The 14550-nt window shown below is 34.9% G+C and overlaps 1 protein-coding gene across 1 annotated transcript; it reads right to left on the bottom strand.

The window, feature by feature from the left end:
- Positions 1-778: 778 nt before the first annotated feature.
- On the bottom strand, positions 779-1981 carry LOC126672363 (uncharacterized). The gene is made up of 2 exons (XM_050366313.1): positions 1222-1981; positions 779-906 (listed from the first exon to the last, which is right to left on the bottom strand). Exons 1-2 carry the CDS (start codon positions 1979-1981, stop codon positions 779-781), a joined length of 888 nt encoding a protein of 295 aa, XP_050222270.1.
- Positions 1982-14550: the final 12569 nt, after the last annotated feature.

The following is a 14550-nucleotide window of genomic DNA, read 5'->3' as shown; positions in this document are numbered from 1 at the left end:
CTATCAATCGATAAATAAGAGGATAAATCAATAACTTCTCTGTTTTCACCAGCTTTTTTGCAAGTTGTCCGATTTCCACAAGTTCAACAAATCAGCCCTTTACCTCACATCATATATGTATATATCCAATTGATTGCTTAACATCGTCAAATCAAATGCAGAAAAATCTTCTGGATAAAATTTAGCTAGACGGCGCAATTTCACAGCATCAAATCTAGAAAATGATTGTCTCGCAAATAACCTAAAAAATTAAATCTAGCAAATAACCTAAAAAATTAGAATTGAATAGAGTTATTGCACAATAAAATAAATAAATCAACCAAATTAATATATAAAAATAAAATATAAAAAAAAGACTTACCCAAAATTGAAATTTGAAAGTTGATTTTGGAGAAGAATTTGAAATTGGAGAAATTAGGTTAGAAATTAGGTTAAAACTTTTAGAAATTAGATTGTAAATTTTAAATATTAGGCTAGAGAATTTGATTGAGAATTTTAAAAAGTAATAGATGGAATTAATGAGGGATTTGATGAAGAATAAATAAAAGAGAAACTGAAGTATATAATTGAAAGGGCTATTAATTCATGGTTATTGGATGGGAGTGGGACTGATGCATCAGTCCCGTTTCATTTGTTTTGATAAAACAAAACAGATGAAACCAAAACGGCTATTAATTCATAGCCCCTTATTATTTCATTAAAAAGAGGCCAAAACGACCTTAAAATAATAAAAAAAATGAACGAAGAAGGGCACTGCTTCTTCTTCTTCGACAGCAGTTCAACCCTTCTTTAGTTTTTCTTCACTCCGACAGCCATGGCTGACTTTCAAAAAATCAGAATCGTTCCTCCAAACCTCCGGCGACACCACGGGCTTGAGCCTATCCGAGCCTGTGGGTAGATCCGCCCCTGGTTACATTGTACTTTTTCTTATACAACTAAAATACATGATTAATTTAGAATAATAACTAAAGTAAAGCATTATTGATACTCCTATACTAATTGACGAAGATAAATTATTTGTTTAAATAGACTACTAACATTTATTATGTTTGAATGGCTTGGACTTTATTAATTAAGAATGATAATTAACAAGTTCATTAACCGGGAAAGGGACTTCACCGTCAACGATACAATCTTTGCCAAAGAAAATACCCAATTTAGCTAACGCATGGGCGACTTGGTTACAAAGCTTTCCGACGTGCTGAAACCGAACCGACTGACCTTTCGTTGCTACCAAACAATCATCCATAATGAGCTTGATTGGATCAATCGCATTTGTAGGATTAAGAACCCTATTGATTACATATAAAGCATCCGACTCACAGAACAAAGAGGCCCTTGAAATAGAAGCAGCAATTTGAATGCCAAACAGAAAGACTTTTACTTCAGCCAACTCAACGTCTGTAATCCCATGCAAAACCGATACTCCCCATCTAACCACCTTACCATTGTGGTCTCTGCAAACTGCGTTTGCGACTGATAATAAATTTCTGATCGAGAGCGCTGCATCCGTGTAGAGCTTGGTGGAATCAGCTGGAAGCCGTTGCCAGGAAGAAGGCGCAGCATGACGAAGAGCTTTCGAAGTTCTATCCGAAGATGAATTGTTATTCCCCACTGTATTAACCTGACGAAAGAGCGTCTGAAAAGGCATTCTTGTATTTCCAAACACCAGGTTATTACGATCCGTCCAAATAAGCCACAGACACTGTAAAAAAATTTGAAGCTCCTCCTGCTTGAAGACGCTAAAGACCTGCGATAACCACTCTGTAGTATTCCTGCATGGGAAACTGTCAACCCGAAGATTAAGAGGAGAAGTTAACCACAAACCCCTAACCACATTATAGTCCTTCAAAGCATGAAGTCGGCTTTCATCCTCCAATCCACATCTCGGGCACGTCTTTGGGAATTCAGGAATCCTAGTGGCTAGCTTAACATTGCTAGGAATGGACTCGTGAAGAATACGCCATAGAAGATGACGCATTTTTGGTTGGATTGGACATCTCCACACCTTCTGCCATAATCCATTATTTGTGTTTTGCGATAAGGAGACGTATGGTTCCTTTCTAGCAGTATACAAGCTTCGTAATACCCCGATTTAATAGTATACATACCATTTCTATCGAGGAACCAGAATTGTTTGTCTGGCACTAGACGTCTACTGATAGGAATTTTCAGAATATTTACCACATTGTTAGGTTGGAAACAAGTTGTGACCTTTGCAACATCTGAATGGCCCCGTTCATTAATGAAATGACTTACCAAGCAGTCTGCTGAGACATCCACAGTCCCTAATGGTTTCAAATAGCAACCCGAGTTGATCCACACATCGCTCAAAACCTTCACATTCTGACCGTTACCAATCCGCCATGCCAACCCAGAATCGATGACCCTCTTTCTCTCCATAACACTCTGCCAAACGTAGCTCGAACCTCGACTAATTCTAACATGAGCAATAGCGTGGTACTTTGCCTTAAACACTTTCGCACAAAGAGAATTTGGATTTTGAGTAAGCTTCCAAGCTTGTTTAGCAAACATTGCTAGATTAAAAGCTCGTAAGTTTCGAAATCGAAGGCCCCTTTATTTTTTCGATTGAAAAATCGACAGCCAACTTACCCAAGCGATTTTCTTCTTATCTTCTGAACTGCTCCACCTAAACTTAGAGATTATACTTCGCATGTCATCACAAAAAGAGACAGGAAGGGAAAAACAACTCATGATGTACGTTGGAATGGATTGGGCTACAGACTTTATTTAAACTTCTCGGCCAGCTTTGGAGAGAAATTTTTCCTTCCAACCCAATACTCTTTTATGGAGCATGTCCCGAAGAAAATCAAAAATCGGCTTCTTAGACCTGCCTACCATAGTTGGCATACCGAGGTACTTCTTAAACTGTCCCACAACATGAAACTCCAACACTTCGAATAGGGCGTCTCTACCCTCTTGAGTGACCCCTTTGCTAAATAACATCTCAGATTTATCGACGTTGATAACCTGGCCAGACGCTTTTTCATAAGAAGCAATGATGTTTTTTAGCGCTTGCCCTTCCTTAACCAAAGCTTTAATGAACAGAACATTGTCGTCTGCGAAAAAAAGATGGTTAATATGCGGACCTCCTCTACAAACTCTACCTCCAGAGATAACCTTATCCCGAACCCCTTGCCTGAGCAGAGCTAAGAAACCCTCTGAACACAGCAGAAACAGATACGGGGAAAGAGGATCACCTTGTCGGAGCCCCCGCTGCGGATGAATAAGGCCAAACGGCTTTCCATTAATTAGGAAGGAGAAGGAAACCGTCGAAATGCAACATAAAATTAAACCAACAAAGTTTGCAGCGAACCCCATCTTCATCATTACCGCCTCAAGAAAGCTCCACTCAACCCTGTCTTAAGCCTTTCTCATGTCCATATTCAGTGCCACTGTATCCGCTTTTCCTTGAGATCGTTTCCATAGAATGGAACATCTCGAAGGCTATCATTACGTTATCAGTAATCTACTGCACCGGTACAAACGCACTTTGAGATTCGTCGATAACATCTGAGAGCAGTCCTTTAAGTCTATTCTCTAAAACCTTCGCGATCAATTCGTAGATCACATTACACAAACTTATCGGACGAAAATCCTTCATAGTATCCGAGGCTGAAATCTTCGGAATTGGAGTCAGGAAGGTTGGTTAACTCTACTCGGCGAAACTGCTGTTGCTAGAAAATCAAGAACGCACTTTGTCACATCACAGCCCACCAAATGTCAATACAAGATGTAAAATAGGACAGGCGTGCCGTCATGACCCAGCGCCTTCAGCGGTACTATTTGTTTTAGAGCTACTTTAATATCTTCAGTTGTAAATGATTTCTGGATGTTGGCGACTTGACGAGCAGAGAGGGCTGAATCAATACACTCAATTACTGCATCTTGATTAGACGGATCTGATGTGGAGAAGAGATTTCGATAATACTCCTCAATAACCGTGTGGACCTCAGAACCATTCCTCCAATTACCATTCTCGTCACGAATCCGGTTAATAGTGTTATTCTTCCTGCGGTTTGATGCTTTATTATGGAAAAACTTCGTGTTTCGATCGCCCTCCTTAAGCCAATTAGCTCGGGAACGTTGTTTCCACATTATTTCTTCTTTTGCAAGAAGATCATCCAACTCAGCTGAAACTGAACTAATCCTTCTAATGTTCGCATTAATATCGCCACTGTTGGAATGCAGTCAATTTTGTCATCTTCTTCTTGATTTGCTTACTCAGATTACCAAAATTTGAGTTAGCCCAGCCCTTTAAACTAGCTCCATAGGCTTTTAAGCTCGACATAAAATCATGAGAACCTCCCACACTATTACCCCTTGCAGCTAAGATAGTTTCATCGCATTCCTCATGAGCCATCCACATTTGCTCAAAACGATAAATACGATCCATTCTTGCACTAACCTGAAAAGGAGTAGGAGCTATGGAATTAAGAAGAAATGAACAATGGTCTGATTTAAACCGAGTACGAAGAGAAACGTGCCAACCCGAAAATGCCTCCTTCTATAAGTCATTAGCCAAGAAGCGGTCTAATCTAATCTGAATATGGTTTTTGTTCCTCCTCCAAATAGACCACGTGAACATACCTCCCAAATAACCCAAGTCATCAACACCGCACAACTCGAAAGCTGCCTTGAACCCATCCAGCTCTCGTGGGTCACTACTTCTACCACCTTTTTTCTCAGAGTGAAATATATGGAGGTTGAAGTCACCAAACAGCACTAGAGGATTGTCATCCAAGCTCTGCATCTGTGCAATAAATTCACATGTCCGAGCCTTATTATGGGACTGAGGCCACCCATAAATACCAACTCCTATCCAGTTGATATTCATATCATCATGAACAGTAAACTCAATAAAGTTGGTTGAAGAGTTTCCTATCCAAACATCAATGGATTTACTCCAGAAAAGAGCTAACCCACCTCTTCTAGCTTCCTGATCAACAACGAAAAAAATAAACAAATTAAAACTACTACTAATAATACTGAATTCATCTACCGCTAGCTTAGTTTCCATTAAGAAAAAGAAATTTGGGGAATTATTTTTAACAAATAATTTGAGTGCACGTACTGTCCAAGGATTCCTCAATCCTTGGAGGTTCCAACTAAGTATTTTCATTGGGTCCGACGAGATTGTAATTCAGTCTTCGCCGATATCTCAATATTTTCAAACTGATGCATCAATCCATCTTTAAGTTTCTTCGAGAAAATATCTAACGAACCACCACCCTCCACTTCGCTACGCACTCTCGTAGTAGTAGTTTTCTTGCTAGGCTTCTCCACAATACTGGGATCCCCTATTTTCAGACTTTTACTACGAGACCAAGTCCTAGCTTTCCCATCCTTTTTACCCAGATTATGCTTCTCTGTTAAAATACCAACTTGCTTCGTCTTACCTTTGTTGTTTAATACATGAGACTGCTGAATACAGATATCAATAAGCCCGTCCCCTTCCTTACTAAAAATCTCCTTTGCCCCGATGCCCTGCAAACTTTTATCTACGCCAATCACTTGTGGATTAACCTCATAATCTTGCATTCCGTCTCCATCAACATTCTCACGCTCACTTCGGATCTCATCAAGATTTCAAACTCTTCTAGCAGTTTGAATATTCTCAGAAGCATTCCCAGATGTCTCCCCCTCTTTATGCCCATCCATTCCTTTCTTATTCGAGATATGAGGTTGCCTATTCCCCATCATACTACTTTTGCGAGGAGTAGCCATGAGTAGGGCCGTAAGGCCAGTCACAAACCTCGGTCTCCTCCGATTTATCCTCACATTCAGTCACTAAATGATCCATCATCCCACACCAGTAGCAAAATTTTTGGATACGTTCTTATTTTAACGTAATCAAACTATGTTCACCCATAAGGTTTATGACCTTTGTTCCCCTTGTAATTGGCTGAGAAACATCCAGTCTAACCCGAACTCTACCATACCGATTCCACCCACTTCTCGTACCATCATCCACTTCCAATACACGACCAGCCTTAGAGCCAATTTTACTTAGCGCAGCCTTTCCACGACAATTCAGTGGAAGATTATAAATGCGTAACCAAACTGGACAGTAATTCAGGACCATATTATTAGAATGTAAATTTCCGGTCATGGGTTCAAGGAGGAGGAGTTGTTTATCAAAATTCCATGGTGCTTCACGCAGTATTCTGCTGTTGTCAATCTTCGAATAAAATTCACATATGAATAAGTCATCCCGATATCCCTAATCTCAAAATCCTTCGCAAGTCTCCACGCACTAGCTAGGGCGTTCTACAGGTGATTCAGATTATAAGGTTTCTGTGTTAAGAGTTTCCCAACCAAGCTCAACTCTGCTTTGTTATCAGCTTCATCATCGGCAATATCTTCTAGCCTAATAATAACATGTGCTTGTTCTGTCAGACGTAACTTAGAACAGGCCTTGACCAACCCTTCTTCCATACCTACCCTTGGAGATAGATACCAGAATATACGAGCGTAAAAGGACGTTCCAGAGACGTAAACGGGATAAAAAAACGATAGATGGCTTCAGATTGAAGAGAAAACCCTAACCTTAGGAAAACCTTAAGATAGAGAGAAAAGCTCCACGAGAACGGGAGAAAAAAAGTCCAAAAGATTTAACTTACTAAAAACTAAAGTGACTGAATGGCTTGGATTTAATAACAGCAGTGTACCACCATAAGTAACTGAAACTTTTTACCTTTTTACTATAGTTTGCTCCTCTTCCTTGCACGCTCCAGGACCAATATTCTTCATATTATTATTAATAACTAGTCGTAATTCCGCGTATTTGCGCGAAATCAAATTAATTTAAAATTTAAATTATAATTTATTTTTAAATTGAATACTAAACAATGTCAAAAAAAGCATCTATAAACTAATTAAATTTGTTCTAACAATTCTGATAATGGATTGTTTTTAATGAATATCTATTATGAATTTTTTTTTGGAATATTATAATTTTATAATATTCTTGTGGTAGGATTTTATTTATGTAGATTGGCAAGTTTTGGAATCGATTCATAATACAACTTATTAAAAATAATTATATAACTTACGTATTAGTTTAAAATTATTAATTAATGAAAAAATGGACATTAATTTATTTACTTATTTATATATGTAGAAGTGCATGTACATTAATTCATAATTTAATACAAATGTTAGAAATTATGTCTAGTTCTAATTAGATTGAAGCTTAATGAATAAAATAATTTACAGATAATCAGACTCCATATATGAGTATGTGTTTTTTTATTATTAATCGATTCTTTCAATTTAAATTCTAGTAATAGTTTTATAATTTTAGACACTATTATTTATTTTATTGTTTGATTTATGTCATTTGTCTTGGTTAATTCTAAATTTCGACATTTTATTATTTAAGCAGGAAGGTTCGGGGCACCAAAATTACATAAAAATTAACATGTGGTTATAAATGTAAAAGTAATAAAAATATTTAATTTTATCTTTTTATTATTTAAAATTCAAAATATATTTTAAAAAAAATATAAAAAACAGAGGAAATTGTTGGCACTTATTTTGAAATTTAAGTTAAATTATTAATACACACTTCCACATAAACTATGGAAAAATATGCAAATCTTATAGTTTCTTGAATTTTGAATTGTTGATGTATATATTTTTCATTCTAATAGTTAAACTGATATTTTTATGTATTTTTTTAACAAATATTTAGAAAAACACAATTTATGTCAATAATTATAAATAAATGGAAAAGGAATGGTGGAAGAAAGAAAAAAACTCAAATAAGAGATTGATCCAAGTTAGATAATAACATGTCTCACTTTACTTTAAGGCAAAAAAGTTAATCTCATATTAACTGCTAATAACAGAGTCACTAATTCTTGCTGAACAAGCTACTGCTGTGCATCCTGAAGTGAGCTCACCTAGTTCTGTCTAGTGTTGGTTGTAGGATGTTTATTCCCTTGTAACAGAATTAGTTTGCCAACTCAGCCTGCGTGTTAAGCATGTTTTTCTTTCTTGCTTAAAGTAGAAGCTATATATAATGCTTCCACCATTCTTGTTTGTTTCTTAATGAGAAAATATTAAGAGCAGTTATAATTTTGATATGGTATAAGAGCAGAGTTTTTCCTCTGTCTCTTGTTTTATCTTCTTGCATTTTCTAGGCATCCAAACAGTCTATTTCTTTGATTAATATTGCTAGTTTTTCAATCAAAATTAGTTCACTTGATTCATCTTGCTAAGATCTATCGACTGTTGTTATTTTTGTTGATTTCCATCAAACAAAAAATTATCCAATCTCTAGTCTTCTTCCTCACCATGGTAGATAGAGTCTTGAGAATTGAAGAAAACTTACTCAATCCATATTTTCTTCATCCTGAGAAAATCCTTCTCTAGTTTTAGTGTCAAACCTTTTAACAGGAGATAATTACCATCAATGGTGCAGATTCATTCGTAAAGCTTTACTTTCAAAGAACAAGTTCAAATATATCAATGGAAGCATTCTTGTTCCAAACAGAAATGATCAGACCTATGAAGCATGGGAAAGATGTAATAACATGGTAATTTCTTGGCTCACTAGAGTTGTTTCTCCTTCTATTGCTCACAACATTTCGAGTCTTGACACTGCTATTGATGTGTGGAATGATCTACAAGATAGATTTTCACAAGGTGATGCCTATAGACTAGGTGGTTTGCAAGAAGAGGTAAATGCATTTCATCAAAATAATATTTCAGTTACTGACTATTATACTCACCTCAAGACTATGGGACGAGATTTTAAGTCTAAGGCCATTACCTTCCTGTAATTGTGAACCTAAATGTAGCTGTGGTATGCAGACTACTACAAGAATGCATTGGTCCAATGATCAACCTGTTAAGTTTCTTAGAGGTCTAAATGATAATTTTGGAACTGTTAGGTCTCAAATTATGATGATTGATCCTCTTCCTCAGATCAATAAGGTGTTTTCACTGGTTATTCAACATGAGAGATTGATTAACAGTTAAACCAGTATTACAAATGAATCAAATGTGTTCATGGCTAAAGGAAATGATGTTCCTCAAGGCAGTTTTTCTGGAAATTTCAATACAAATATGCATACTTATGATCCAAGTGTGTTTTATGTTAGAGGAAGAGGTTCGAGAGGTTATTGAGGCAATTACAGAGGAAGAGGTTTTTCTTGAGGAAGAAAACCTACTTGCTCTCACTGTGGTTATGATACCCATACTGTGGATTCCTGCTATAAAAAGCATGGCTATCCTTTTGGATATCAGCCTAGATACAGACTTGATGTTAGTCAAGCTAACAAGTTGAAAGCTATTCTTCATATCATGATGATAATTAGTCATTTGCTCCTGAAGTGAATAAGTTTGCAGCAAAAACTTCTACATAACAAGCTACTGGATCAAGTTTTCCTTTTACTCCTGAGCGATGCTCTCAAATTCTCTCCTTCATTCAATCTTGACGTGAAGATTCAAACACTCCACAAGTGAATTCTTTAACTTCTCTTTTTCAACCAGAGAATGAAAGTGCAGGTACTATTTCACATTCTTGCTGCATCAGCTTTAAAGAAAACGATCGCTCCTCCTGGATTCTTGATACTGGTGCCACTGACCACATATCATGCAATTTATCTTTATTTTATGATTCGCATCCTGTTAACAATGTTACTGTTAAACTTCCCAATGGTGAACATATACCTGTGACTCACATTGGCACTATTCATTTGACTAATCTGCCTATACTCAAGGATGTTTTGTGTGTCCCATCATTCAGTTTCAATCTGATTTCTGCTGGAAAACTCACCATTGACAGAACAATTTTTTTATTGCTACATGATGATACCTGTTTTATTCAGGATATATGCAAATGGAGGACGATTGGATTAGCTAGAGAGAAAGATTTTTTTTTCATCTAATGCTACAGAATGGAATAGTGTCTTACACTGCATCTTCTAATGCAGTCTCTATCAAACCAGTTTTTGATTTTTGGCATTTCAGATTTGGTCACTTATCTCATAAAAGGTTGAAGTTACTTCAAAGCATTGATTCTTCAATAGTTGCACCTTCTAAAGATGTGTGTGATGTTTGCCATCTTTCCAAACAAAAGAAATTGTCCTCTCCTGTTAGTTCTTCAATGAACAAAGATTGTTTTTGATTTGGTTCATCTTGACATTTGGGGACCAACTGAACATGTTTCTGTTCATGGATACAATATTCTTACCATAGTGGATGACCATTCTAGGTACACCTGGCTTTTTCTTTTAAAGCATAAGTCTGATGCTAGAAATTGTATTCAAGCCTTTGTTGCTTATGCTAGCACTCGATTTGACAAGAAAATAAAGGTTTTCAAATCAAATAATGGTCTAGAATTTGATTTCCTGCTTTTTATCAAGCTAATGGTATTTTACATCAAAAGAGTTGTGTTTATTCTTCAGAATAGAACAACATTGTCGAAAGGAAACATCAACATGTATTGAATGTTGCAAGAGCATTAAAAATTCAAGCTAATCTATCATTGAAATTTTGGGGACATTGTGTGTTGGTATTTGAGTCGGGTCGCCCATGACGGATTGACCCAAATCCAATTACATATTTGGGTTTGCATGAGTTTGCATGGAATAGGGTTGAAACCTTTAATGAAAAGTTGCAACTCCATGAAAGGTAGTAACTTAATAGAAAGTTACACCTATTCATGGCACCCATTATATGTTTATATATACATGTAGTGATACCACATAACTAACTAATGAATCATAACTCAATTCTCTATCAAATATGCACAATTAATAGGTACATTAGGTGGTGAACATAAGTATTTTCCATTGTGAAAATACTTGAGACTTAGTGCATAATAATCAATCAAACTTGTGGAATCGACAAGAGGCATGTCTAGAACGATCCAATTTAATTTCCGCATACTCCAACATTGGTATCAGAGCCTTTAATGTTGATTTCCATGCTTTGATTGATTAAAATTCATAATATTTGAAAAATGAATTTTCTATGTTATATGCCTTATAATTTGCTCAACTTTGTATGAAATTAAAATATCCAAATTCTGTGGTTTATGATATATAATTTATATATTTACAAAATATGTTGTTCAAGCTTTAAAACGATATAAAGAACACGAAATTTGGATTAGTGTAGAGAAAGTTACGATTATTCAAAGTTGGAGTGTTGAAAACTCAATTCTGAAAAATTTAAATTTTTGTGTTTTTTCCAGAAAGTTTGACGTAATTTTTCGACCATTTTTATGACTGATAATTCTATAAAAATTACGCATATGCAAACTTCGTAACGTCATCTTTAAAACGATATAAATAACACGAAATTTGAATTAGTGTAGAGAAAGTTATGATTATTCAAAGTTTGGTAGTTGAAAAATCAAATTCTGGAAATTTTAATTTTTATGATTTTTCTTAAACTTTGGCATGATTGTTGAACCATGTGTATGACAGACAATTTTATATAAATTACATATATGAAAACTACGTAATGTTATCTTTAAAATGATATAAAGATCATGAAAAGCCGATTTGTGTAATGAAAGTTATGAATTTTTGAATATGTCTACATGAAAATGAAAAATCTGAAAAAGGTTTAAAAGAAGGGGTGTGATGGTTGAAGAGAATGTTTATATTATACTCTCTTTAATAGAGTTTGAGATTCACACCTGCATCAAACAATGTCGGAATTTAAATTTGATTACACCGTTGAACTCAGAATAGTCACAAAAGGGGGGGTAGAAAAAATTTCGAAAATTAAAAAAGGACGATGTGGCGGCGCGTGGTTTACACGCGCTACTAGTGCGCATGAGCATATGTGGCGCGTGGGGGAGCGTGCCAACTGCTCCGAGTGTTCAAAAATTTTCGAAAATGCACCGAAAAATTGTAATCTTTATTTCTGAATTTTTGATATATTTTTTGTATTTTTTGGAAAAACAGATTATTTAATATTTAATTTATAGTTTATTACTATTATAAATTCAAAATAAATAATTTTTGACAGAAATTAAATACAGAAAAATATTAAATATATTTGAGAAAATATTTTGAATAATGTTGAATTTCAGTGGGAGAAAAATAATTTTCTACATATTTATTTTGAATTTTATGAATAATTTAATTGATTAAAATGCAATTGTTAAATAATTTTCAATTGGAAAATTCATAGAAATTATATACAAGTGTTAGAAAATTATTAATAATTTTATCTAATTTCTAAACTTGATTTGTACCCCGATTAAATATTTTATTTTATTATTTTGGTTACTATTCTTGAGTTAGGGTGTGTATATATGTTGATAAATATTTCATGATCATTAAAATATTATGGATTATTAAAATTATTCCAATAAATATTTTATGAGATGAGCATTCTATGATTGGTAAAATTTTGTTATTCTCATCAAAGAATTAAATAGCGCAAATTTAAATTTAGTTAAAGAAAATTTAACATTTGAATGATGAATTTGATTGGGAACATAGTGAACTTTTGGTTCTAGTTCATAAGAAAAATTTTCTATAACTTATTTTTTTAATTGCGACTAGATTAATATGATGATGATGTGTATGATTACATAATAGATTAATTTTTGCATTAAATATGTCTCTTTGTAGTTATTATTGAATTGAAATGGCTTCGAAAAATATCATAGTCGAACTTAATAAGGGTGAGAAACTCAATGGCGACAACTATAACATATGACATCTGAAAATACATTATGTGCTTGAGGAGCAAGAAGCTCTTGATGCTGTTAATAATGTAATGGATGAACCAAAAGCCGATGAGGAAAATATCGATGAGGAAAAGATCAATGATGTGCAATTTAAGCGCGACATGTCTACATACACTATTTGGAAGAAAAAGGATTCAACTGCAAGAGGAATCCTTATCAGTTCTATGAATGATGATTTAGTGTATGAGTATCAGCAGTATTCCACTACTAATGTCATGTGGGTCGCTTTGCGTGAGAAGTTTGGAGGAACTACTGTCTCTAGACTTAGGCAGCTGACTATCAAATTCGACACTTATAAGAAAGTCCCTAACAAGACAATGAAACAACATTTGAGGGATATGTCGAATATGATAATGGAGCTAAAATCAGTTGTACATAACCTCATAAATGAACAGCAAGTCCAAGCGGTCATTCGATCTTTTCCTAATAATTGGGAGCACATGAAAGTGAACATGACTCACAATGAGAATATTAAGACTTTTAGTTATATTGCGCGCCACTTGAAACTTGAGGATGAGCGCCTCGAGGCTGGTAAACTTGATATTCAAGCATATGTTGCTGAATCTAATTTCAAACAAGGTGGTCATAAGCGTAAATGGTCTAAAAAGAGTTGGAAAAATAAAGGCAAGATGGATGGAGCTGGACCGGGACCAAAAGGTGGAAACAAGCACCAAAAGCGTGGTGAAAAAATGGATAAGACTAAGTTAACCTGTTATAATTCTGGAAACATGGGTCACTATGCTCGTGAGTGCACTGAGCCTAAAAGGGTAAAGTCTTGTCTTACTTCTTTTAAGAGAAGTTTTGTTTCTAAATTTTTATGTTTCTAGTACTTTTTTTGCTAACTAAATCTCATCCTATGTGGAGTGTAGATTCGAGAGCCACAGACCGAGTAGCTAGAGACATAAATGAATTTCGTCAAATTACAAGTGGTTCTAAAGGGATATATGTAGGCAACATTGCAAGAGTTAAAGTCAAAGGAACTAGCACATGCAAATTGATTTTGCAAGAAGGCTAGATTTTATGTTTACATGATGTCCTTTATACCCCGGATATTCGACGAAACTTGGTCTCCGTTATTGCTTTGTTAAAATAAAAATTTGGTTTATTTTTCAAGATGTTTTAAGTTAAGAGTTTTAGTGGTACTTTGTATTATGGTTGTGGATTTTATGTGGATGTTTTTATAGTGTTAAACACTAAATGTTATCTTAATAATAGCGATGTTTGTTTTTCATTATTTTCTCAATCTAACAATCATGATATGACATGCTAGATTAGAACATATTGGGCAAGATAGAATGAATAGATTGACACGTGATGATCTTTTAGGATCAAACACAAAATTCATTTCGCCCACTTGTATTCTTACAAAAAATAACAACTAGATAACCTTTTGAAAAGGTAAACGAGTTGAATTTTCTTTTTGCAACTTATACATTCAGATATTTGTGGATCAATGAATGTTCAACAAAAGCGTGGTGTTTCGTACATCATTACCTTTATAGATGACTTCACTCGATATGTTCATGTCTATTTGATCTCCCATAAATCTGAAACATTAGATTGTTTTAAAAGCATTCAAATGAGGCCGAGGATCAATTAGATAAAATAGTGAAATTCTTAAGGACTAATCGAGGTAGATAGTATCTATCGGGCCAATTTAAAGAATTGTGTGAAGAAAAAGGTATATTGAGGTAATTAACAGCTCCCAGAACTTCGCAACAAAATGGTGTTGCCGAGTGTAGGAACAGAACTTTTCTTGAAATGGTTAGGTGTATGATGGCTCAAGCTAATCTCCTAGTTCATTT

This window comes from Mercurialis annua, linkage group LG3 (genome assembly GCF_937616625.2).
Source record: "Mercurialis annua linkage group LG3, ddMerAnnu1.2, whole genome shotgun sequence".
In the NCBI taxonomy this organism is placed as follows: domain Eukaryota; kingdom Viridiplantae; phylum Streptophyta; class Magnoliopsida; order Malpighiales; family Euphorbiaceae; genus Mercurialis; species Mercurialis annua.
The sequence above is the reverse complement of the archived record's forward strand: the minus strand, read 5'-3'. Positions and strand labels throughout refer to the sequence as shown.

What these genes read in the sequence shown, in the direction of transcription:
- LOC126672363 (XM_050366313.1), bottom strand. Translation starts at nt 1,981, where the DNA reads ATGCGTCATCTTCTATGGCGTATTCTTCACGAGTCCATTCCTAGCAAT. An exon ending in TTGTTTGGTAGCAACGAAAG is followed by an intron (nt 907 to 1,221) that starts GTCAGTCGGTTC and finishes CAATGTAACCAG; the next exon opens with GGGCGGATCTACCCACAGGC.